The sequence below is a fragment of the Lissotriton helveticus genome, chromosome 7, assembly GCF_964261635.1.
Source record: "Lissotriton helveticus chromosome 7, aLisHel1.1, whole genome shotgun sequence".
NCBI classification, from domain to species: Eukaryota; Metazoa; Chordata; class Amphibia; order Caudata; family Salamandridae; genus Lissotriton; species Lissotriton helveticus.
The window spans coordinates 167,296,863-167,322,407 of NC_136068.1; the positions used below are offsets into that span (position 1 = coordinate 167,296,863).

The 25,545-nt window shown below is 45.4% G+C and overlaps 1 protein-coding gene across 1 annotated transcript in view; it reads left to right on the forward strand.

Annotated features, from left to right (window-relative positions):
• PREX1 (phosphatidylinositol-3,4,5-trisphosphate dependent Rac exchange factor 1) overlaps positions 1-25,545 on the forward strand; it is a 774,514-nt gene that overhangs the window by 440,170 nt on the left and 308,799 nt on the right. The window contains exon 9 of the mRNA XM_078651860.1: positions 6,969-7,084. Coding sequence (XP_078507986.1) covers positions 6,969-7,084 — 116 coding nt within the window. The remainder of the gene's footprint in view (positions 1-6,968; positions 7,085-25,545) is intronic.

Sequence of the window (25,545 nt, forward strand, 5' to 3'; positions counted from 1 at the left end):
AGTTCAGTTCTTGAGTGTGTGAGACCATTTGCTGACTGAGTGTGTACAACAAATGCTTTATACTGTCCTCTGATACTGCCTTACTTCTCGACCAAGTTGCCACTTTAGAGAGTAAGGGTATATCTGACTTTAACCTCTTCCAAACCTCTGGGAACTGTGGACTCTATGCACACTGTAGCTTACTTTGGTGCAGTATATACAGAGCCACTTTCTTACGCAATTGCTATCCAAACATAAAACTCACGCCAGGATAGGATAGTACTTATAAAGTGCGCTTATACCCAAGGTTGTCAAGGTGCTATAGCGGACTGTGAGAAGACAGGCATGAAGCACAGCTACAACAACCTAGGATGAAAAGAGCCAGATTTTCAGATGTTTTTTTAAAAACCGGATAGGAGTCCGCGTTGGAGATAAACGTGGGTAGGGAACTCCATGGCTTGGTGGCCGCTACCGAAAAGGAGCGGCCTCTAGTCCTACAAAATCTTGGAATCGCAAGTTTTTTCTGTGAGTAGGATCTAAGGAGCCTCATGCCCTCCAAATAACCTCACCATCAAAGATGACATCCTTGGTGGTATTACACACGGAAATGCAGACAACCTTACACATTACATGACCAACTAAGGTAGGAAGCAACGTTTTGAAGCTGATCCAAATAAGCCACAACTGAATACATGTTTAAAAATGTTTACTTTTTTTTAGATTGCCTTTATGGTGATGAGTCTCACTCTGTAGTTTGGATTAATCAGTGCTTCATTTGTAAAAAAACTGAAGAGCCAGAGCCCTCATCAGGAGACCACTGCAGCTTGCACCACACATTGCCCCTGCCAGTGACAGTAGAAACACAACCACTAACCGTCACACTCCTCTAAGTGTAACAATTCTGACTATTTCAGGCCCCCAAAGCTATAGGAATGGCTTGGGCAGCAGGTAATAGCCATTTTTAATGCATATTGAATTTATAATTAACTGTTGTTGTGTTCCTCTCTAAATTAGCCAGACAGCGCCACCTTGTGGCACTGTCGAGAGTGCTGGTGTCCGTCCTGAGCATCTGAAACCACTGGCTCAAGTTAAGCACTGAATTGAGTGATGTCTGCAAATTGTTCTTATACTCTTTAAGTTGAGCCCAAGGTCACTGGGATTTTGAGGCTGCAACATTTTCCACATAATCATGGATTTGCCACGCTTGCCAGCATCTGATGCAGAGTTAGCAGATGCCACCAAAAAATTGTATCAAGCTGAAACGTATCAGACTTTACTAAACAGAATTGCCAAAGGTATTTCTGTGCCATGGTGCATAACTTGGAAAGGTTAATTGGTCATTTTGGGGTTCTTGATGCCTGTATTCAGCTGTTAAACAGTTACTAATAATGTGCACTTTTGCCGAGACAGTATTTATAGTTGCTTAAATTATAACATAACAAAATAATACTGTAACGTATTGTGACATGTTATGTCGCCAAATTTGTTTTTTCTTGTCGCATAATTTCAACAACCTGTGTAATTTGGTCCTCCGCTGCCACATAATTCCAATGGCCCTGATTAAGCCCTACTGTTGGGTGGGAGATGTTTTGCTTGAGAATTTGCCAGCTTGGATTGGGACTTGAGTAACGTAATAGAGCCACATGGTAGTTATGGTGGTGGCACAGTCCTTCATAACTCGATTTAGGAAGTGATATCCGCATTCATTGGTTGCCAGTGGTTTTTAATGAAAATTTCTGGTTCAGTGATTTTTATTGAAAGTATCTGGTTCATGCAGCAGACTACAGTGCTTGTTTGAGGGACATGCTATAAGCAGCTCTTTCTGGATAAACATGTTGCTGCTTAAATAAATGCAAGAGACCCTATGCTAGTGTTCTTAAGATCTGCACAGCCCCAATGCCTCTGTCCATCTTCCTCATCAGTCTTTTTATTACATTTATTATTACTTTATTTACAGTTATGTATCCACAAGAGGAGTATGTTGAGGAAACTAGGATTCAAAGTATTGAAGTAACGAATCTCTCTGAAAAGTAATGAGCCCATTACCCTCTTGTCAGTCTTTGATGTCGTACTAGGATTTAAAGTAAGGAAGTATCAAAGATCTCCAATAAGTAATCAGTCCATTACAGTCTCTTCCGTCTTTGATGTCATACTAGGATTCAAAGTAATGAAGTAATGAAGAGCTGTAATAAGTAATCAGTCCATTACCTCTTGTCAGTCTTTGATGTTATACTAGGATTCAAAGTAATGAAGTAATGAAGAGCCCTGATAAATAATCAGTCCATTACCCTCTTATCAGTCTTTGATGTTATACTAGGATTCAAAGTAATGAAGTAATGAAGAGCCCTGATAAGTAATCAGTCCATTACCGTCTCTTCCGTCTTTGATGTTATACTAGGATTCAAAGTAATGAAGTAATGAAGAGCCCTGATAAGTAATCAGTCCATTACCGTCTCTTCCGTCTTTGATGTTATACTAGGATTCAAAGTAATGAAGAGCCCTGATAAGTAATCAGTCCATCACTCTCTCCTCCGTCTTTGATGTCATAAGTCATTATAGGATTCAAAGTAATGAAGGAACGAAGATCTCTGATAAGTAATCAGTCCATCACCCTCTCGTCTGTCTTCGATTTCATAGTCTTTGCAAGAATTCTAAAGTTATAACGTCTGCAACGAGGAAGACTTGGATTCTCAGTTATGAAGATTTCCTTTGGATAATGATAACCAGCTCATTGTTTGAGCTACATGTGCATTGATTCTATCACATTCAGTAAACTTGTTCTGTTCTCTGGCACTAGCTTTGAGTGACCCTGGATCCAACGCTTCCTGGTCCTAGTGACTTGGCCCCTGTGGCAAAGATGACAAAATAATGGTTGAAAAGCATCCGAAGGTGCTCGCAATGCTCTGCAGCGTGGGCGTGGTCTATGGGGTTAGACTTGGCTTCAGGCTTCTCCAGTAGCCATGGTCAAGACAGATTGTTGGCTTTGATGGACTAAAACCGAGTGCATTGAGTTTAACACTGCAACGAGAAATTGGTGTCAAAGGATTGTCAATAAGAGCTCTTTCATTGTCATGCCTAGCATGGAGGGCTTCTCTGGTGTTTGGAAATGCAGATTCTGTACATCAGTGAGGGCAAAAACCAGGCTAAGAGTCACTTGGCAAGTTGTGATGCTCCACACGAGTGGAAGGCCAGAGGCACACCATGGCTATACACTCTACTCTACTAAAATGAATCTAAAAGCATCGACCTCCTGGAGTGGACTGCAGCTTTAAGAAACAGAATCACAAGTCCACACGTTTCGTCGATTGGTAATACCAGTAAAAAATTATATGCTTGCAAACAAAGCCATAGAGTTTTAAGCCTTAAAAACGGTATGAGGAATTTTTTGGTATACATTTTATAATACTCACAAAAAAGAGAAAATCTACCATAGTTTGTTTGTACATGTTAGTACATGGACATTCTCTAGAGTTCAGCTGGGGTTGATTTCCTGCCTGAAAATTAAGGAAATATTTCACTATACCTGCCCAGAAGCTAAACAGTAAAAGCCTTTCTCAACTCTTAGCAGTATTCTTACAAATAGTTGGCAGAAAGGGCCCCGGGATTAACACTTTTGTCTTTCAGTCCTCAAACCCTCTTCTTTAGCTCGCTCTAGCAGCAAGACTTGTACTTGCTTTCTTACAGGAGTTGATTTTGGCGTTCTGTCTAAAAACATATCAGCCAATCCAATGGCTTCCATGGATGTTTCTGCAGTTGGTTAGCATTTACTTTTCCTGTTTGTGAGGAGGAAGGCATGGGTAGTGGTGTTTGACATCATCAATTTATAGTTTGCTTGATCATGGTTGACTGGGAAAGCCTGTTTGTTGGAGAGGATCTATCTGGTGTTACCTTTAGCCTTGATGCGTCCTTTTCAAGGACAAGACAAGGACAAGAGTAGTCATTAATGTGTGTGTCTTAAAGGTGGTGTTTTTTGGAAGGAATATCTTTTTCATAGAAGGTGTATACGAAATGATCCAGCTTACTCTACCTGCACGGCACAATCTGCTTGGGATAATATTTGAGAGGGCCATGAGATACAGTGTAGGGGACAATCTGATGTAACGTTGACTTTATTTTAAGGGCACGCTGGGACAGAGGAAGAAAATTTAGGGCACTTGCTTTGTGTAACATTATCCAAATTTCCACTTGTATGAGAAAGTTTCTACTTGCTCTGCGTGGGTCGTTCTTTAATTTTGTTGCTGTCTGCACTACCTCTTCTCTCCTGTTGCTGGAAGAGCTGTTTTCTACAACTTGTCTCCAGGAAATATCCATCTGATTGAATCTTTATTTTACTAAATTGATTGCTTCAGGCTGGTCTCTTTGGTTAGAAGGAATGGCTTTGTCTTGACATGATTGCCACGTTTGAGGCAACTGAAATAGATATTAAGATTTTTGGGTGTGTGGCAGCCCCTGTCGTTATCACCCTAGGGGAGGTTGGCTGATTGTTGTAAGGGAGCGCTATTATGATCTTAAGATAACTGCACCTTGGAATGCTTAGTCGATTTTCTATGTTGTTTGAACTTGTTTTAGTATATTTTAGCACATATTTTACAGTACCTGAACTAGAAATGTAATGTGTCCTCTGATGGCTGGTACCTCCAACAACAAGCCCTCTTGCCCTACCCGTCTAATCACCTTAGCTCCCTTCAGATGTCATCTTGAGGCAATGAGCTACTCCTACGTTATACAGAAGATCTCCGTGATTCTCCAAAACCATGCAATTTACTTTATGCTAACTGTGCATCAGTATAAACGTGGCACACAGTAATGCAAATTAGTAAGTACTGTTTTCTAAAATGCAGCCTGAGCTACTGTAGCTGTCTGGTTTTGTGGAGTATTTTTCAGTCATCATTTCAGAAGTAACTTTGTTATTGGTAGAGTTAGTGTCTATTGATGCCTCTTTTTTCACATTGGTACTATCTAGTTGTTAGGGATGTATGACGTTACAACGCAGGTTATTACAACGCTTGCCTTTACAACGCGGTTTTTACATCGCAGTCCATTACAACGCAGAGCGCTTTGGGGTGCTGGATAGTAAATAGTTTAATTTACTATTCCAACTCCAGTCCCCGTGGACACTAGGGAAGGTTATTGGATAGTAAATTAACCTATTCCCTATCCTAGAGCGCCCCCCAGAGCAATGCGTTGTTATAGTTTGCGTTGTAAAAGTTGCGTTGTAATGGTAGTTCGTTGTAAAAGTTTCGTTGTAAAGGCTGTTTACCAGTTGTTAGTGTTACAGGGATTCTGCTCAGGAACAGAACTATCCTTGGAGCCCTAGAACATTAGCATGTACGTACTGACACCCCTCAGTATCTATGAGCCCGAGTTTGACTAGGTATAGTGCCTCTCTTGCCCTTCTAATCTTCCCAGAGAAACTGGTGAATTGATACCCCAGAACACAATACTCTCGACCCTCTCGGGGATCGCGGTGGTAGGACACATTCTTTCGCTCTCTCACTTATACTTGTCCACAATAATATAAACAAGAGACATGAAGGAAGTTTATAATATTCATTTAAACAATTGTGCTCTAAGATGCAGCATTTGTGTGACAATTGGAAAAAAATGCATGCTAAAAATAGCATGGTTAACAAGCCACACACCATAAAAAACCCTTGACAAGACATGTTTGCTCACAAACAGCAGCTGTATTCTCGTGTTATGTCTAGGTGCTAGTGCCTGACCAGAAAGAATAACCAGGGGCATTGTTGTTTGACCTTGACTATGGTGTTCAGACTAAGTCCCAGGAAAAGAACAGAAACCTAAAACATGCAGGTTCTGTGTGAAAATACAGTGTGGCACAAAAGCAAGCGTGTTTATTGTAGTAACGCTTGCAAAAGAAACTGCCCACAACGTGCAAGACTAGCTAACAGCACTGAAAGTTAGGCAGACTTTTTCTTCCACTCTTAAGTATTCAAAACCAGTTGTCACTTTTTTATTTTTCAATCAAAAAGATGCAGTCTGTGTGGTTGGTCGATGCCTTCAGGTGCAAAGAGTATTTTGACTTTTCACTTAAGTTTTTGCTGTTTTTAGCTCAGCCCTATTGCACACCTCTTCAGTGCGTGCGTTGTTCTCCTTTGCATATGTAAAATGTACGTCGCGCTCTCTGGTGGCCTTTCAGACGCTGCTCTGGAGCCTTAAATGAAGCAAACCGATTTTATTTGCATAAACTCCTTACAGTTCAGCATATGTTCTCATCGGCTTTACGATCTGTGTGTTTGTTACTCTTTAACTCGTGTATTGATTCCTGTTTGGCACACCTGCGTGCTATCGCTGTAGTTTTAATGCAGTTTTCTCCTCCTGCAATAGGTCAGATGTCTAACTTTCCTGATCTATTTCAAAGATGGGCGTTCTCGAGTGCGCTCTGATCGAGTTACCAGAGGCCCAACAAACGAAGTCGGCCAGTCCCAGAATGCCTCGGTGTGCTTTGCTGTTTTACCAGTGACCTACATTTTATTACAGTGACGGATGTTAAACTAGTCTGCTAGGGAGCTCCTCGGAAATCAGTGACAGTTTTAAAGAGTAGAAAAGATCTGTGAATAAACGATAGCTCAGTGAGTTACATGCTGCTGAAATCTGCTCAAAGACTGCAGATTGCTGCATGACTGAGCCAGCTGTTCATCTTTCAGAGGTCGATAAAATGAGCACCATTGTGGTGGGTCATGGTCACATTTCCCATTTAAGGTTCTGCAAAATAGGAAAACTGTAATTGCAGGCACAATAAAGGTTAATGTGCTAATATTACCACAATTAAACATTCTGAATTGAAATCATCTGGCATCTAGAATGTGGCAGCTTTGTTTTCAGTATCTTAAAGATATTGATAGTCTTTGGAGCAGAAACCTGAGTCATGTATTAAACTAAACGAGTTATTAATGCATGGGGAAAGTTGCTTTAGGGTCACATGTAAACTATTAATGAAAGGACCTGTGTTTCTGTTCTGCTTCCAGGGGCGCTGGTAAAAAGGCACCGAAGCGCACCAAGTCGGTCAACGGGAACCTATTTATATTTCGAGGAAGGATCAACACTGAAGTGATGGAGGTGGAGAACGTGGAAGATGGAACAGGTATGTTGGTGTTGATGCTGTTGTCACAGTTGATTGTTTCTGACCCTGGACCTTTTTCAAGGCTAATGTGATGGTGGGCTTCCAACATTTGGGAAGTGTTAATGGGAGAGAATTTTGGATCGAACGTGTGGAGGTTATGCCAATGTGGGCCAGGGTTGCTTGTTACAATGTGGAATTCATTGGTGAAGGCATCACCTCCCGTAAACATATGTCACTATCCGGTACAGTTCCTAACTGCTCCTTCATCTAAACATGAACAAATGACTTTCAATACATTTTAACAACCAACCAGGCCATACAAAGTCAGTAATGGCAGTGGTGCAGCAAAGGGTGGAGGAGGTCTACCCCGGGCAGCATGAGTTTTGGGGGCGGCGTGTGGGGCAGTCGGCGTGGCAATCGCTACCCTGCCCCCGGGTCTTGCATGTGGCCGCCGGGCGGCAAATGCAGGGACCGCCACAGGCGGCACTAAGGCTTTCTACGCCACTGAGTAATGGTGCAAAAAAAAGTAAATCTTATCCCCCAACTCTATATTTTTTTATATGTTGTGTTATTTCATTCTAATGACCAACACCCATTTCTCTACACTTCTATAAGTTCTGGGTGTCTAGTAGACCAGTTTGAACTCTTGTGAAGGACTTGCTGCTACTACTAGAAGCTCAGATGGACTATGAACCAACCCTGAGCATGGGAACCCTAACACGCAACGCTCAATGGTGGATCTCGAATAAAGTGGGAGCCCTCTCTGCACCACTGCAGCCCCTGTCTTATTACAGTACGGGGCCTTGAGCCTTACTCCCAGCTCCAAACGAACAGGAGTAGCTAGGCATTAATCTTGGCTTCATTTTCCCGGTGTGATGCTGTGACCCAGGTCTGACCCTCTTACTATAGTGTGGCTAGTCCGGCTTAGGCCTGGATTCATAGTGGTTCTACCTTAATGTGTGCTGCTCTTAACCATTTCATGCGGTACAAAAGGGGGTGGTGATGGACGGAGCATCTGAACTAATCAAACACTCACACCCAGTCAACAGATATGGGTTTAATCCATCACTGTTCTTTAGCCCACTCTGCCACCCCAGTTCAGACATGGCCATATGCAAATCAGTCTGACCATGTGCCTCATAGGAACAGTCCAGCCCGAACTGCCAAGCCATGCCTTCCCTGGACCGGAAACAAGCTTCCTAGGACCGGTTTCTGGCATTTCAGCCATCTTCAGCCAGGCTTGCTTGAATTCAGTGGCAAAGTGAGCAAGGGACTCGCGTCTGAGCATACCCTGCCAACTTATGGCGAACAAAGCGGTACAAAAGGGGGTGGTGATGGACGGAGCATCTGAACCAATCAAACACTCACACCCAGTCAACAGATCTGGGTTTAATTTTGTTTTTCTTTGCTTACTATGTTAACAACAAGGACCCCCTGATACGGATAGTTATCCTGGGACAGGGTAAACAATATATGTAGAGTATCAATCCCAGGCATATATTAGAACAATAACCAATAGATTAAACAAAACAAACTAGTACAGTTTTAGAAAATATACATTTTTAATTTGATTAAAAAGGATTCAATAAAAAACAGTGCATTGATCAAAATTGATAAAAAATTATATACTAATACATGTGTATTCACAAGAAAATTTAATTAAAAAGGAGGTCAGGTGGCATCCGGTCGACGCGTTTCGACATAAAATATGCCTTCATCGGGACTTAAACCATCCAATTTCTGTAAAAAAGATTATAACAATCGTTTACTTATTACACCTTTTGTCATTCAATGATATAACTGAACTAGTTCTAGTTTGTTACAACATTCTATTGGTATAAACATTCTTTTCGCAATAATGATGTACCGCCTTGTATACAGATATTTTACACCTATGCATATACAGATTTTCCCACCTAAGTCACACTTTGATATGTACGAGCAAACACGGAGATATGATACTCAGACTTCAATTATTTGGCAAAATACAAAAGTTTACACATTTAGGCACCGACATTCTTGTATATCATTCCTTCATCAAGCAAGGTTACCAGGTAATCGGATCTAATGATTCAATTGGTGGTTGTCATCCATTTGCCTAGTCCATCTAAGCATTTCAATTGCTTTGTGTTTGCTTAAGGCTTTTACTAAAACATAGGCCCTTATTATTTCTTAAGTACAAGGAGAATCATAAGATAGAGAAAAAGGAAGAAAAAGATAAGAAAGGTAGAAAAATTCCCTATTTGTTACACTATTTCAGTTAAGATCCCTATTCTCGGAAATTGGCGTCTTAATTGTAAGCACTAGTTTATTATGATTTTAAGGAGACAACTTTTCATACGTTTCAATTTCATACGTTTCAATTTCTTACCTAAACTTGTGCTGGTGTACAAGGACATTACTGTTCTCTATTGTTTAAACTGCAGTGCGGCTGTATAGATGCTGTATCCTCGGATTCAAAGCTAGGTGATTTATTTACAGTTTTCTAAAAGGACCAAGATGACATGCGGGTAAGCCATGGGTCAAAAAGTCCAATTCCCTTGTTTAAAGACTTTGTTATTACGCTAACAAGATTACACATAACTGCTCACCTTTTATTTCTATTTAAAGTTCCATAGGAGCTTCCGTAGCCTGAGATTTTTGTTAAAATACGAGCAGATGACAATATCCTATTAGTCAAAAAAACACAATTGCTTTAGTTTGTAACCCCAGTAGTACTTCCTTGTTATTCAACAGAAACATATTGCTGGCTCTCTTACCCTTAAAGGATTATACTATGTTCTTCATCTGGGGTCTTTTTAAACGGTTATTAGTAACACGACGAGGCCTCCGGTGTGTTGAATGAGGTCCTAACAATATAACATACCAGCAAAGTAAGCCGAGATTCCGTAAAACTCATTTATTATAAAAAAACTCAAACTGGCCAGTATCTAGTTAACACTTACCTAAATATCTTTAGGTGATATTACTGCGTGGTACCAATTCGTTCACGTGGGTTGGGTTAAAAATTGTATAAGGCAAGGACGTCCTGTATTCTTTTATATTCTACTGCTGTAAATGTCGGCTCCTAATCAGAGAAAGGGCGAGCAGCCTGTTAATATGTCTATTTAAACAATCACTATTTGCCGGTTCACTTTAGAGGTCTCGGGCGTCTACCTCATCATGACGCGGCACCGCAACTAAACAGAATACCAATTGCTCGCACCGTTTAAAAGTGCACACATTTTTACATTCTAATACTGCCGCTTACCTAATTATAAAGGGCCGCTGATTCATACACAGTACGGTTTCACCCTCGTGATTCTGTTTTGAGTGTACGGCGGTGACGTCCTGATATTCCGTCTTTTTAGATATCAAACGCACGTAACTCCTAGTAACAAAGGTGCAAGGTTTTAATTTTAATTTTACCCGGTTTGATACAAGAGGCTAAATTAGAGTCGGTTAACAGCTACACGGCATACGCGGTTTCCTACCTGGAGTTTACACGGGAGTACCGATGAATCCGGATACACTGCCGATGGGTCAGGTTTTTCAAAGAGAACAGCCCCGATTTGCAAATCGGGAGTTCTTTTATAAGGACGGGTGTCATTGGTTAGCGTGGAGCCTAGGTTCTTAAAGGGGAAGGCCCTATTTACATGCAGTATATATTTAAAGAGTTCTTGTTATATGTTTATTTTTAACCATTTTCATAGAATTGCATTATGCCAACACACACTTGTTGAGCATTTCTCTGATTTCAATCATGCCCCATCAGAAATACGGTGGCGCATTTTGGAAAAGGTACAGATACCGAATACTAAGGGAGGAGAGAAAATAAGAAAAAGACGAGAAGTCTTCTGGATTTTTTCTCTCAAGACTTTCAGCCATGGCCTTAATAATGATCTGCCTTGGCATAATGCAAATTCTATGAAAATGGTACACTCAAAACAGAATCACGAGGGTGAAACCGTACTGTGTATGAATCAGCGGCCCTTTATAATTAGGTAAGCGGCAGTATTAGAATGTAAAAATGTGTGCACTTTTAAACGGTGCGAGCAATTGGTATTCTGTTTAGTTGCGGTGCCGCGTCATGATGAGGTAGACGCCCGAGACCTCTAAAGTGAACCGGCAAATAGTGATTGTTTAAATAGACATATTAACAGGCTGCTCGCCCTTTCTCTGATTAGGAGCCGACATTTACAGCAGTAGAATATAAAAGAATACAGGACGTCCTTGCCTTATACAATTTTTAACCCAACCCACGTGAACGAATTGGTACCACGCAGTAATATCACCTAAAGATATTTAGGTAAGTGTTAACTAGATACTGGCCAGTTTGAGTTTTTTTATAATAAATGAGTTTTACGGAATCTCGGCTTACTTTGCTGGTATGTTATATTGTTAGGACCTCATTCAACACACCGGAGGCCTCGTCGTGTTACTAATAACCGTTTAAAAAGACCCCAGATGAAGAACATAGTATAATCCTTTAAGGGTAAGAGAGCCAGCAATATGTTTCTGTTGAATAACAAGGAAGTACTACTGGGGTTACAAACTAAAGCAATTGGGTTTTTTTGACTAATAGGATATTGTCATCTGCTCGTATTTTAACAAAAATCTCAGGCTACGGAAGCTCCTATGGAACTTTAAATAGAAATAAAAGGTGAGCAGTTATGTGTAATCTTGTTAGCGTAATAACAAAGTCTTTAAACAAGGGAATTGGACTTTTTGACCCATGGCTTACCCGCATGTCATCTTGGTCCTTTTAGAAAACTGTAAATAAATCACCTAGCTTTGAATCCGAGGATACAGCATCTATACAGCCGCACTGCAATTTAAACAATAGAGAACAGTATTGTCCTTGTACACCAGCACAAGTTTAGGTAAGAAATTGAAACGTATGAAATTGAAACGTATGAAAAGTTGTCTCCTTAAAATCATAATAAACTAGTGCTTACAATTAAGACGCCAATTTCCGAGAATAGGGATCTTAACTGAAATAGTGTAACAAATAGGGAATTTTTCTACCTTTCTTATCTTTTTCTTCCTTTTTCTCTATCTTATGATTCTCCTTGTACTTAAGAAATAATAAGGGCCTATGTTTTAGTAAAAGCCTTAAGCAAACACAAAGCAATTGAAATGCTTAGATGGACTAGGCAAATGGATGACAACCACCAATTGAATCATTAGATCCGATTACCTGGTAACATTGCTTGATGAAGGAATGATATACAAGAATGTCGGTGCCTAAATGTGTAAACTTTTGTATTTTGCCAAATAATTGAAGTCTGAGTATCATATCTCCGTGTTTGCTCGTACATATCAAAGTGTGACTTAGGTGGGAAAATCTGTATATGCATAGGTGTAAAATATCTGTATACAAGGCGGTACATCATTATTGCGAAAAGAATGTTTATACCAATAGAATGTTGTAACGAACTAGAATTAGTTCAGTTATATCATTGAATGACAAAAGGTGTAATAAGTAAACGATTGTTATAATCTTTTTTACAGAAATTGGATGGTTTAAGTCCCGATGAAGGCATATTTTATGTCGAAACGCGTCGACCGGATGCCACCTGACCTCCTTTTTAATTAAATTTTCTTGTGAATACACATGTATTAGTATATAATTTTTTATCAATTTTGATCAATGCACTGTTTTTTATTGAATCCTTTTTAATCAAATTAAAAATGTATATTTTCTAAAACTGTACTAGTTTGTTTTGTTTAATCTATTGGTTATTGTTCTAATATATGCCTGGGATTGATACTCTACATATATATGTTTTTCTTTGCTTAACCATTTCATGGGCCTTCAGTTCCTCCTCTCCTATGCTTCCCTTTAATTTTGGGGCTCAGGAAACACCTACAACATAGATGGAATCTCATGCCATAAATGTGTTTCCAGGGTCAATGCTTGTGAGCCGAAGATGGCGTACGCTTGAGCTTTTTGCTCGTCGCTGGCCTGTGTTTTATCCTGCAGTATTCACCATCTGGTTGCGCCACTGGCGCTTGCACTGGAAGTGGGATTGGTGGCTGCTATTCCAGGACAGTGTACCTGGGCCGGGAAACTCCTGGGAGTCTGTAGAGGCCCCTGAACAACGAAGCGGTAACAAACCGGCCCCCAAGATGGCGACCGGCGCCTAGACAGTCTCTTCCTTTTGAGCTTCTAGTGGCACCAGACGACCGGGGGTTGCAGGCCCTGCAGCTGCAGAGGATCCATTTTGTGTGGCAGCCGACACCAGGCCAGCAGCGGAAGTGGAGCAGTGTTGGGGAGCCCGCCTCCGGATGGAGAATGGGTTGCAGGGTCCCAAACAGAAGGCCATGCGGAAGGGGATTGGAGCACTTCGGGCCTGTATCTAGGCCTGGTGCCTGCAGCCGTAGTTGGGAAGCAGCCTGGGGTTGACATGTTGAACTCCTTTACTTTGTGGTGGTGAGTGGTGCGGCTGAGCACTGACCAAGGACCTTGCAGGACTAACATCTGTAATTTCCATCATGGGTGTCTTGGAGGTTTGTGCCTATTTCCCCAAACTTGCAGTGCTACGCTGCTTGAGGTGCAGAGATATCCTTGAGTGCCTTCTCTGACGGATGTGTGGGGACCGGTCTCATGAGGCGAGGGTGTGGACCGGAGCAGCTGGGGTAGGCCAGGGCGCGTATCGGCACCTTGTATGGACCTGAGGGATCACTTTAGAGCTGGGAGACCAGGAGAGAGCAAATCAGGTTGCCTGGCGACTGTTTTCCACATTTCCTTGGTGACCTGCTGGAATGGGGTCCCTTATCTGGGGCGGCGCATGCTTGTGAGGCACGAGAGTGGGTGAGTTTCCCCACCGCCCCCCTGCTTGTGGTCGGTGACCTCCACAGGCCTGCAGGAGGGGGACTGGAGGAGAACTATACCGGTTGGTCTGGGCCACAGTGGAGGGATGGGCCTATTTTAAACATTGGGAAGCCAAGGATAAGGCCCCTGGGCACTCAAGTGGGGATGGGGAGCCTTCCCAACCTACAACTGTGGAGGCTGAGGGATCTGAACCCGCACTGAACCCTAAACAGTTTCGATTGGACAAGATTCTTCAAGCTATAACAGATACTAAGAGCACCCTCCAATAAGCTGTTAGCACTGTCACAGTGGGCCTGCGGCTCTTGTGGGCCGAATACCGCAAACTTGCAAACAGGGTGAAAGATGTGGAGAATTCCAGATAGAACTGCAACCAGGACATCAGATGCTCAACTGACAGTTTACGGACTTGACTAATGGGATGCACATTCTGGAACATCATGCAGCAGATGCGGAGGGACGCAATTGTTGGATCAATATCCATGTGGTGAGACTCCCCGAGGGAGAACGGAGAGGGAAGACATGGTGTCTTATCTTGAACATTGACTGCGGATTGAGGTTGCCCGGAATCACCGAACACCCTTCACTTTGGAACGGGCCAACAGGGTACCAGCCAGACAATTGACACCGGGCCGCTTATCCTAGCTTGTAGCGGCTAGACTGCTCCACTACAAAGACAGATATTTAATCCTACAAAAAGCACAGGCGGGCGGCTCTTTCACCATGGACAATAGTAAAGTGTCTGCGTTCCCTGATTTCACTGCTGCCGTACAAGCTAAATGAGCCTCCTTCCTAAAGGTGAAGAAGGCACTCATTGAGGAAGGACTACAGTATTCCTTATTGCTACGGGCCAGCTAGATGGCTCCACCCACTTCTGTGATGACCACACTTACAATCAGGGTTGGCTCTGCCAGTGACCCGATCCGTGGCAGGTGCAAACAGATGCAGGCCTAGTAAGCGCTACCAGAGGAAAACCCATAGGGGGGACACTGAAGAAACAGTTCAAATTTCAGACTGAGCAGGACTGGGCAGATGCGCTCTAGACAACAGCTGAGATCACAGTGTTGCGTATGTCCGACTCTGGGACAGGTACCCTTCCGACCGTCAATCGGCAGATTCCGAGTGAGAGGGCTCAGTGGTGGCTAGAGTTAGCCCTCAGGTGGAGACTCCACAAACTGTTGATAAACTGATCTGAGGGGGAAGAGCGTTAGAACTTTGGTCCACAGGGCTGCGTTTTGCTGGGAAGCCCCCACCCTGCTGACTAGCGGTCTCCCAAGACCTCTGCTTGGGGCGGTTTCCTCTGAGTGGCCTGACGTTCACTCATACAAGACATAACAATCTTTGTATTTGGGGATATCCTCGATGTGAGACCTGGGATCCCCGAATGGGAATACATGAGACTATTTGAGTTGACCCTGGTCTGCTTCTGATGGTAAGCGGTAACAGGGCCTGTGCGGAACTGGTTGATCCACCGAGATCCAAGACAATTGTTTTTGCACCCCGGGTTGCCCCTGGCCTGCGGGGGCTACCTGAGCACACCCCCTCGAGGCGCTCTATTGGTTCACATCCTTAGACAGTTAGAATTTTGTTTCGAAATTTTTCATGTTTACCCTTTCCCTCACTCCTGAGCTAAGGTTTGTCTGACCACATGGAATCACACCTACAGCTATACATGAGGGGCCCCACTTGGCTCGGATAGTGGGTCTTAGCACAGGCCGTTCCCTCTGGGGGAGGGGATGGACAGTGGGGTTCCAGACTACACATTTGTAGTAGGCCTTTGTAACAAGACTGTCGGGATACTAACACACTATCAGCTTATATGTACCCCCTGTGTTGGTGCCTAAGCTTTATATGACCTATATGACTGTTTGCCAGAACATTATAGCATTGTAGATGTCTGTTGCAATTTTCCTAGATTGACTTGAGAATATGTTTGCATGTTTCTACCATAAATAGCAATAAACACAAGTTTAAAAAGATTTAAAGTTTAAAAAGATTAAATTGATATACTAGCTTTAAAACACACCCAATTAGGTGGCACTATGATCAAAGAGCATAGGCAGTCCCTAACCAAGCCGATTGCCCCACTCGTTAAAATCTATGGCTCTAAAATGATGCCCGCATTTTTTTATGGTGCTGAATTGTGGGGTTTCAGTAATTTGTCCCCACTTACTGCGGCACAGAATAACTTTTTGAGGTCAGCTGTAGGCTTGCCCCAATCTTCCCCGCGTATTCCCCTACTGTTAGATCTTGGTTGTCAGGCAGTCGAGGATGTGGCACGCTACAGACTCTTGGTATTTTGCCGACGTCTTTGGACCACACCGGAACTTTCCTTATATGCCATAGCCATGATGGAAGTTAAGGGGCTGGGTGGTTCCCATAAGATCTCTTGGCTTGCTGAAATCAAGTCATTACTGACAGTTATGGGGATGGGGAGCTCTGGGCTAAGCCGGATACAGCTGTGTTCCCATCTAAACAGATCTATAGTGCTGTGTACTGGGACATGATTAAAACCAAGAGGTACTCCTCTCAGGTAGGTAGCTCCTTGACTTCAATTTTTCTTGATATCAAGGACGAACCCTGCCTGGAGATGTACTGGGATATCATTACGAAGCCTCTAGATCGCAAATTGTACCATCAGCTTAGAGTAGGCACTCTACCATTACGCTGGTTATCCAGTAGATGGAATCCTACTGGCAGTGATAAATGTGTATTCTGTTTAGATTGCATTGAAACAATCGACCACGTTTTATTTGTTTGCCCCACGTACCAACAACCTAGCCGTGTGTGGTTGAAACCTGTTTGTATGCTAATGGGAACAAGATCAGCACAGGTTGCAAGCAGATTACTGAAAAATGATACCGCCAACCCAGTTGTAATGTAGCAATGTTTTGGAGCTGGGCATGGGTCCTTCGGATCAAAATGGGTGGGGCTTAGTTGTAGAATTAATTGATTGACTTTATGGCTACCCGAGGTAGGAACTGTAGTTGGGCATTACTACAGTCCTAGCAACCCACACTGAGATTTTAAACCTAAAGATATTTTAGTTCTGGAACAAAATCACCACCGACCAACTCTTCACATCGCTTAACCAAAACCCTCCTACCATATCATCGGACCCAAACCAAGCGGCCACCAAACTTACACAATGGATCACCCACAGCGCTAACGAATTAGCACCCTTGAAAATCCACCAGATCAAACGAAGTAACAAAAAGGCCCCCTGGTTCAACGATGACCTTAAGAAATCCAAGAAGTTATGTCGTACCCTCGAGAAAACCTGGAGAAAAAACCCAACCACTGACAACCTGACCACCTTCAAGGACGCCACCCGCAAACACCACCAATTGATCCGATCCACCAAGAAATCAGCATTCAAGGATCAACTCGACAACAACGCCCACAACAGCAAGGAACTATTCAACATCGTCAAAGAATTTACCAACCCCACCGCCGGCACCAACGACATCACTCCCTCCCAAGACCTCTGCGACTCTCTATCCTCTTTCTTCCACAACAAAATCGCCGACATACATAACAGCTTTGAAAACCAGCCCGAAGAACAGACCACTCCACCCACCTCCGAACCAAAACAGCACTCTCACAACCTTTACGCCTGGAACCCAATCACTACTGAAGACACCATTCGCCTGATGAACTCCATCCACTCAGGTTCACCAACCGACCCATGTCCCCACCACATCTTCAACAAAGCAGACTCCATCATCGCACCCCATCTCCGCGATGTCATCAATTGTTCCTTCAATTCCGCCACCTTCCCGGAAAGCTGGAAACATGCCGAACTCAGCGCCCTTCTGAAGAAACCCACAGCAGACCCCTCGGAACTTAAGAACTTCCGCCCCATCTCACTCCTTCCATTCCCTGCCAAAGTCATTGAGAAAGCCGTCAATAGTCAGCTCGCCGCCTTCCTTGAATCCAACAACTCCCTCGACCCCTCACAGTCCGGCTTCCGAGCCAAACACAGCACCGAAACCGCCCTCATCGCTGCCACAGACGACATCCGAACGCTACTGGACAACGGAGAAACAGTTGCCCTCATCCTACTTGACCTCTCCGCCGCCTTCGACACAGTCTGTCATAGCACCCTCATACAATGCCTCAGCAACGTCGGAATACAAGGAAAAGCATTGGACTGGATCATCTCATTCCTCGCTGGAAGAACCCAGAGTCCGCCTCCCCCCTTTCAGATTAGAGGCCACCGAAGTCATCTGCGGCGTACCACAAGGATCATCACTCAGTCCCACCCTCTTCAACATCTACATGAGTCCCCTCGCATCCATCGCGCGACAACACAACCTCAACATCCTCTCCTACGCAGATGACACCCAGCTGATCCTCTCCCTCACCAAAGACCCAAACACCGCCAAAACCAATCTACACGAAGGAATGAAAGAAGTAGCCGAATGGATGAAGAACAGCCGTTTAAAACTAAACTCGGACAAAACAGAAGTCCTAGGATCATCCCCCTCTGCCTGGGACGACTCATGGTGGCCACCGGCCCTGGGTACAGCACCCATACCTACAGATCGCGCACGTAACCTGGGCTTCATCCTAGACTCCTCCCTCTCGATGACCAGACAAGTCAACGCCGTCTCATCTTCATGCTTCAACATCCTACGCATGCTCAAAAAAATCTTCCGTTGGATCCCCACCGAAACAAGAAAGACGGTCACCCATGCACTGGTCACTAGCCGACTGGACTATGGAAATACCCTTTACGCCGGAACCACAGCCAAACTACAGAAAAAACTCCAACGCATCCAAAACGCCTCAGCCAGACTCATTCTGGACATCCCCCGTCAAGCTCACATTTCCGGTCACCTGAAAGACCTCCACTGGCTCCCCGTCAACAAGAGAATAACATTCCGTCTCCTCACCTACGCACACAAGGCCCTCTACGACCTAGGACCCGAATGCCTCAACACACGACTGTCCTTCTACACACCTACCCGCCAACTACGATCATCCAATCAAGCCCTCACCGCAATTCCGCGCATCCATAGATCCACCATGGGAGGAAGATCCTTCTCCTACCTAGCGGCCAAAACCTGGAATTCTCTCCCCACTCACCTCCGCCTCACACAGAACCACCTCTCCTTCAGAAAGCAGCTAAAAACCTGGCTTTTTGATAAGTAATGCACCCACCCTCCCTCAAGCGCCTTGAGACCCTCTGGGTGAGTAGCGCGCTATACAAATTCTTGAACTTGAACTTGAACTTCTGTCTAAGTCTATTGCCTATTTGCACATTTAATTCAATTTTAGCATATTTTAAATATTTAAGTACTGGTGTATCACTGGATTTTAAGTAAAATTTAATTTCTTAGTTTGTATATGATGAATTTTATCTAGTATGGATTTTGTATTACTGTTTTAGATGTCTTTTATGATGATGAATCGCAATAAAGACTTATTGACTTGGAAAAAGATTTTTTTTTTAAATTTAAAAAATCATTGGTTTCCTGTATCATTTTTTTTTACCTGAACATGAAGTTAGACGCTGGGAGAATGAGCATCACCAACTCAGTCGGCCTGTACTTAATCTGCTAATGCATGCATTAGCGCCAATGGCAGCCGGCATGGGTTGCAGGTGGTGGGGGGGGAGGAGGGCGCACGAGGATGGGCAACACAACATTTTATAAAAAAAAGTTTTACTCATCTCCCCACCGCATCCCACATTTGCCCCACGCCTCAGGAATCAGGAAACACAGCCTGACCCCAATGACCAATCACAACTCTGCAATGCGATTGGTTTTAAGTGTCCTGGTTTGACGCTTAACCAGGGAATGGGGGCTTGGGCATGTTCACCATGCAGGCTGTAGTGCACATGGTCAGCGACTAGCTGCCGCCTCCCCCCCAATCCGGCACCCAACACCCAGGAACGTGGACACGAAATGTCTTTACTTTTTGGAAGGCGGGCGCTAGTCGCCCGGCCGTATTTATTAAAGTATGAAATTAAAAAAGGTTTTAATTGCATAATCAACAATGAATACAAAAATCAGCAGGACATTTAGTTACACAATTCTTATCAACAAGTTTGAGAGCCTGACCTTAACAAAACTCTAATACATGTTGTTTCCTAACTTAGACTAAACATCCTAATCTTGATTTTTGTACATTTCTGGCCATATGGCAGGGTCACTACCGGTGTCAGGTCCTACAAGCTGCGCCTCCCCCATAGATGTGCGCATGCGCAGTGTTACCCCGGGAATTGCCCGGTCTACGCCCTAAACTCCATTTACCCACTAAAGGAGGGCCCTTACTCTGCGCCGGTGGCGTCATGAGTCCACGCGCGCGGGGTGGCTACCAGCCTAAGGAAAGCGTGAACTACTCCTACCCGCGCTCCTTTGCCTATTACCTTGCCCCTGGAGTACTGGGAGTGGCCCGCAGGCCCCTCCCCCTGGGCGGGAACCTCCATAGGATGATGCCCGCCCCCTCAGACCTCAAATATGTGCTCACCGATAATGACCTTACCGCATGCCCCATACCTAATAAATACGACGACCTATGGGAAAAAATTCTAAAGGACAGCTAAACTGGCTAATAAATAACAGTATCAACGTATAGCTACAAAGGGAAAAAGGGCCTACAGACACATGGCATCAAATACAATTCACTTCACACATGTTTTGCTAAAAAGGGGAAAAAATTCCTAAACAAAAGCATCACAAAATATACCAACAGATCCATCTCTACTACCCTGTGAGACCTGTGGACCGTACCTTCAAAACTTACCATTCAACCAGACATAAAAACTGCTACAAGACTTTTGTTCCAAGGGATGGTGGGTGGGAAAACTAAGAAGCCCCTATCGCGGGGCACAACGTTCAGCGAGGGAGCGTCCAGGGACAAGGGGGTCTCCTGGGCGCTCCCCACCTCTTATTCCCGAGGGGCCGGGCGGCCCCTCCTATCGCCCGCCCCCCCTGACCCGGACCCACTACCTTGGATCCGGGTCAGGAAGGCCGCCGGCCAATCGGCGGTGGGCCGCACCCCCAGGGCACGCCCCCACCGCCGAATGACCACAAAGGGGAAAGGGGGGGCGACGGTCGCCGCGCCGCCATGCGTCCGGGGGGGCCGAGGCCCCCCCCTTTTCACATGGTCAGCGACTAGCTGCCGCCCCCCCCCCAATCCGGCACCCAACACCCAGGAACGTGGACACGAAACGTCTTTACTTTTTGGAAGGCGGGCGCTAGTCGCCCGGCCGTATTTATTAAAGTATGAAATTAAAAAAGGTTTTAATTGCATAATCAACAATGAATACAAAAATCAGCAGGACATTTAGTTACACAATTCTTATCAACAAGTTTGAGAGCCTGACCTTAACAAAACTCTAATACATGTTGTTTCCTAACTTAGACTAAACATCCTAATCTTGATTTTTGTACATTTCTGGCCATATGGCAGGGTCACTACCGGTGTCAGGTCCTACAAGCTGCGCCTCCCCCTTAGATGTGCGCATGCGCAGTGTTACCCCGGGAATTGCCCGGTCTACGCCCTAAACTCCATTTACCCACTAAAGGAGGGCCCTTACTCTGCGCCGGTGGCGTCATGAGTCCACGCGCGCGGGGTGGCTACCAGCCTAAGGAAAGCGTGAACTACTCCTACCCGCGCTCCTTTGCCTATTACTTTGCCCCTGGAGTTCTGGGAGTGGCCCGCAGGCCCCTCCCCCTGGGCGGGAACCTCCATAGGATGATGCCCGCCCCCTCAGACCTCAAATATGTGATCACCGATAATGACCTTACCGCCACAGGCCAGCATTGTTAACCGACGATCTGGCCTCCCCCCTCTAGCCCCTGCTTAAGGACACCCTCCTCCTTTCACAACCCTCTAGCCAGGCCCAGATATTGTCAGACCATAGGACATTACCCTCCTCTGTTAAATGAACTCCGTCCTTCAAGTAATACTTGTCGCCCCAGATGCACCCATGAGGTATTGACTGTAACAAGGGGGCTCGAAACAACCTATCCAACCGTGTGTTGATCCTCTTTACCGAGTGATTCAACGCCCTGACCGAATGTCCCCCCCGCCACTGTAGTCGAGGTATGAGTTGTGACCAAACTAGTGTGCAACCGGGGCAGGTCCTAGCCATCCAACCCGCCGTTGAAATAATCTCCTCGATCAGAATGCGCCTACCCAGTGTTGCCAAATCATTCTCCCCAAGGTGAAGTATCACCACTGACGGTGGAGATTGCCGGCGTGCTAAAAGCCCCTGGAAGAATCCCCTAAACTCGTGCAGACACAACCCCCCTCTGCCAAAGAACGTGATGTCCAACCCTAGTTGTGCCGCCCTTTTCCTCCTGTCACCTGACATAAAGACACATTCTGCTCGTTTTACATATGAGTGACCCACAATCCAAACACTGGTCTTCATTGTTTCCTGGGTGCCGCTCCGTGCTGATGTATGTTGCCGGTGCCCGACGACCAATTCCTCCCCTGCGTAACAGGTCTGAGAAACTGTAAGAGAGCGGAAACAAACCAAGCGTGAGCGACATGTAATCATAGCATGTCAATCCGTACATAACGTTTGTAGCATTCTGAGGACCATCTCCCAATTGTCTTCACTCTCTCCACTGGGAGGCCCCCCGCCACCGCCTCAGTTGCTGCCCCAATCCTAAAGGAATGAGAGCCAAACTCTTTAGGGTCAAGACCTGCCTTCCTAACCCCCATCTCTAATACCTTCCTGAATTGATATCTGGTCAGGGGGCTCCCATCGGCGTGACAGAGCAATGCCCTGCCCGCTGAGCCCACCAGCAGTCCGTGCAATAATTCCACGTGCCTCACTGGGCAGCAAGGGTTGGCGGGGGCCCGTTGGAGAACTATGGTTTGGCCCCTGGACTCCTGGTCGGTCTTTGACTTTGGAATAGTTACCCACATGGTGTCCTCCCTTATCGTCACACTAGCCCTTTGCAAGCCGCCCAGTAGGTCTGACTTAGAGCCTGCCACAAGTTCGCTAATTCTCAGCGCCCCATAGAATGCCAAAGAGAATGCTGCCCTAAAAAGAAACACCTCCCACTTCGAGCTACAAACAGTGTCCAGCGTGGCCAGTAGAGCTGTCAGCCGGGCTAATCCTATGGGCTTCCTCTTATCCTTATGATGGCCCTGAATACGGCGCCATCCCCTCAAAGCCTTACGTATCATAAAGGTATTAGTGGGATCCCGGAAGCCCCTAGCCTGAGCGAAGAATGACACTGCTGCCCTATGTCTGTTTGCCGCTGCCACCGAGCGTCCTTCCTTATGCATCCATTCTAAATAGGCTGCAAAGCCATCCTCCTGTGCCCAAAGTACTTCCCATTGTTGTCCCAAAAAAGAACGATAAGACAAAAACGCCCCTTCGTAAGCCGTCTTGGTCCTGGGGGCTAGGCTAGCGACCACGAGGTCCTGTAATCTGGGGCACCAATCTGCCAAAGTACTGCTGGGAAGTGCGCTGGGGAGGGGTCTGCTGTAGGAAGATGCTCCCTGAAAACCTGCATTTTGAAGCGAGAGAGGGAGTCAGCTGCATTGTTCAGAACACCTGGGACATGCTTGGCCTTAAAGTTGACATTCAATTTAAGGCACTGCAACACAATTTCTTTGATCAGACGAAGTATGAAAGGACACCGCCGTCATGTTGTCTGACCAAAACACCACTGATTGATTACATAGGTGTTCGGGCCAGACCATTAGTGCCACCCATATTGGGAAGAGTTCCAGGAATCCAATGTTGCTGGTCAGGCCCCATGTCCCCCATACTCCCGGCCACTGTTGAGCGACCCATCTGTTTCCTAGAATGGCGCCGAAGCCCACACTCCCGGCAGCATCCGTCCACAGGCCCAACTCTGCTGATGTTGTCAGCGGGCCGGGCCAGACTACCCTGCCGTTAAAATCCTCCAGGAATGCCATCCATATAAGCATATCCTGGCGAATTTCAACCGACAGTCGAGTGCGGTGGTGCTTCTCCCTCAGCCCCTTCATTGCCTGCGCAATAGAGCGAGAGAATGGGCGAGCCATGGGGATGATCCTCAGTGCAAAGTTCAATTGCCCTACCACCTCCTGTAATTGCTGCAAAGTGACCTTCTCCTTCCGGAGGCATAACTGTAGCGCTGTCTTGAATTTGTCCACCTTGTCACTAGGTAATCTAAAACATCCCTCCATTGAGTCAATCTCAATGCCGAGGAATTCTAAGCAGGTGGTCGGGCCAACAGTCTTCCCGGGCGCAAGAGGGACGCCAAAAGCCCGCATGAGCACGCAAAATTCCTGCAATGCCAGTGCACACTCCTGAGATCCCGCTGTACCCAGGAAGAGGAAATCATCTAAATAATGCATGACCCGCTGATGGCCCGTCACTTGTCTCATGGCCCATTCAAGAAAGGAGCTAAACATCTCAAAGTAGGCGCAAGATATAGAACAACCCATAGGCATGCATTTGTCCATGTAGAACATATCCCCAAAAGTGAAACCTAAAAGATGCTGATCCGCTGGGTGGACTGGAAGGAGGCGAAAGGCTGATTCTATGTCTGATTTCGCCATCAGCGCCCCGGGTCCCGTGGCCTGTAATAAGTTAACAGCCTGATCAAAAGAGGCGTATTTAACACTACAGATACCCTCGTCAATGGCATCATTCAGTGACGTCCCCCTAGGTGCTGACAGGTTATGGATCAATCTGAATTGCCCTTTCTCTTTTTTGGGGACAACTCCTAGTGGGGAACACACAAAATTGGGTACTGGCACTTCAGAAAAAGGGCCAGCTATCCTGCCTAACGATAGCTCCTTGTCAATTTTGGCGGCCACCACAGCCGGATTGTGTTTGACTGACAATTGGTTTCTACAGTGCGCGCTGCCTGTGTATCCCGCGGCCGGGATCCTAAAGCCTTTAGAAAAACCTTCTTGGAGTAGGGTGGCCGATGTGTGGTCCGGGTATCTGTTCAACCATGGAATCATTGCCACCACATCCACTGGAGTGGGGGGGCCTAACCTGTTTGTCTTATAGTGGCTTTCCCCTACCCCTCTGACCTGTGTTTCCTTGCTTGGACCTACAGGCAGTTTCTGGATGAGAGGGGTGCCCACAGGAGGAACATGCATGTCTAAACTTACACGCTGCCCTTGTGCAGGTGCGCCTATTAAAATCCCAGCACACCCCTTTTTTCTCTGTACCACTGGCCCTAAACTTCCCAGGTACCTCACTCGTTTGGGGGGGCCGAAAGGGCTGTTGAGGTCTAGAGAACACCTTGACCGAACCGAACTGGGGGGGAGGTGCAGTGTCTGAGAACTGTTTGTGCCAAGCCATGGAATCTACCGTGTCCCATGCCAATGTTCTATGAAATTCCAATGCCTTCCTGAAATTGACATCATACCCTTTCCATGCCTCCCCAGAATACTGTTCACTCCACCCCACAATCCTGCTCGAGTAGCATGCCAATGCTGCCTGCAAATCTGGAGGACGCTCAGCTTTAATAGCAGTGAATACAGCCCACGCTTTCATCCAGTTGTTGAGAGTTTCCTCAACCCTAAATCTGGCACACTGCACCCTCCATTCGCTTGGGAGCATCCACTCTTTCAGTGTTTTTACCTGCTCCATTTCCCTATTATCTAACAACAAAGAATAAATATAAACGTATTTGTCCGCCCAAATCATCTCTTTCACAGCTAATGACACATGCTGAGCCAAATTCTC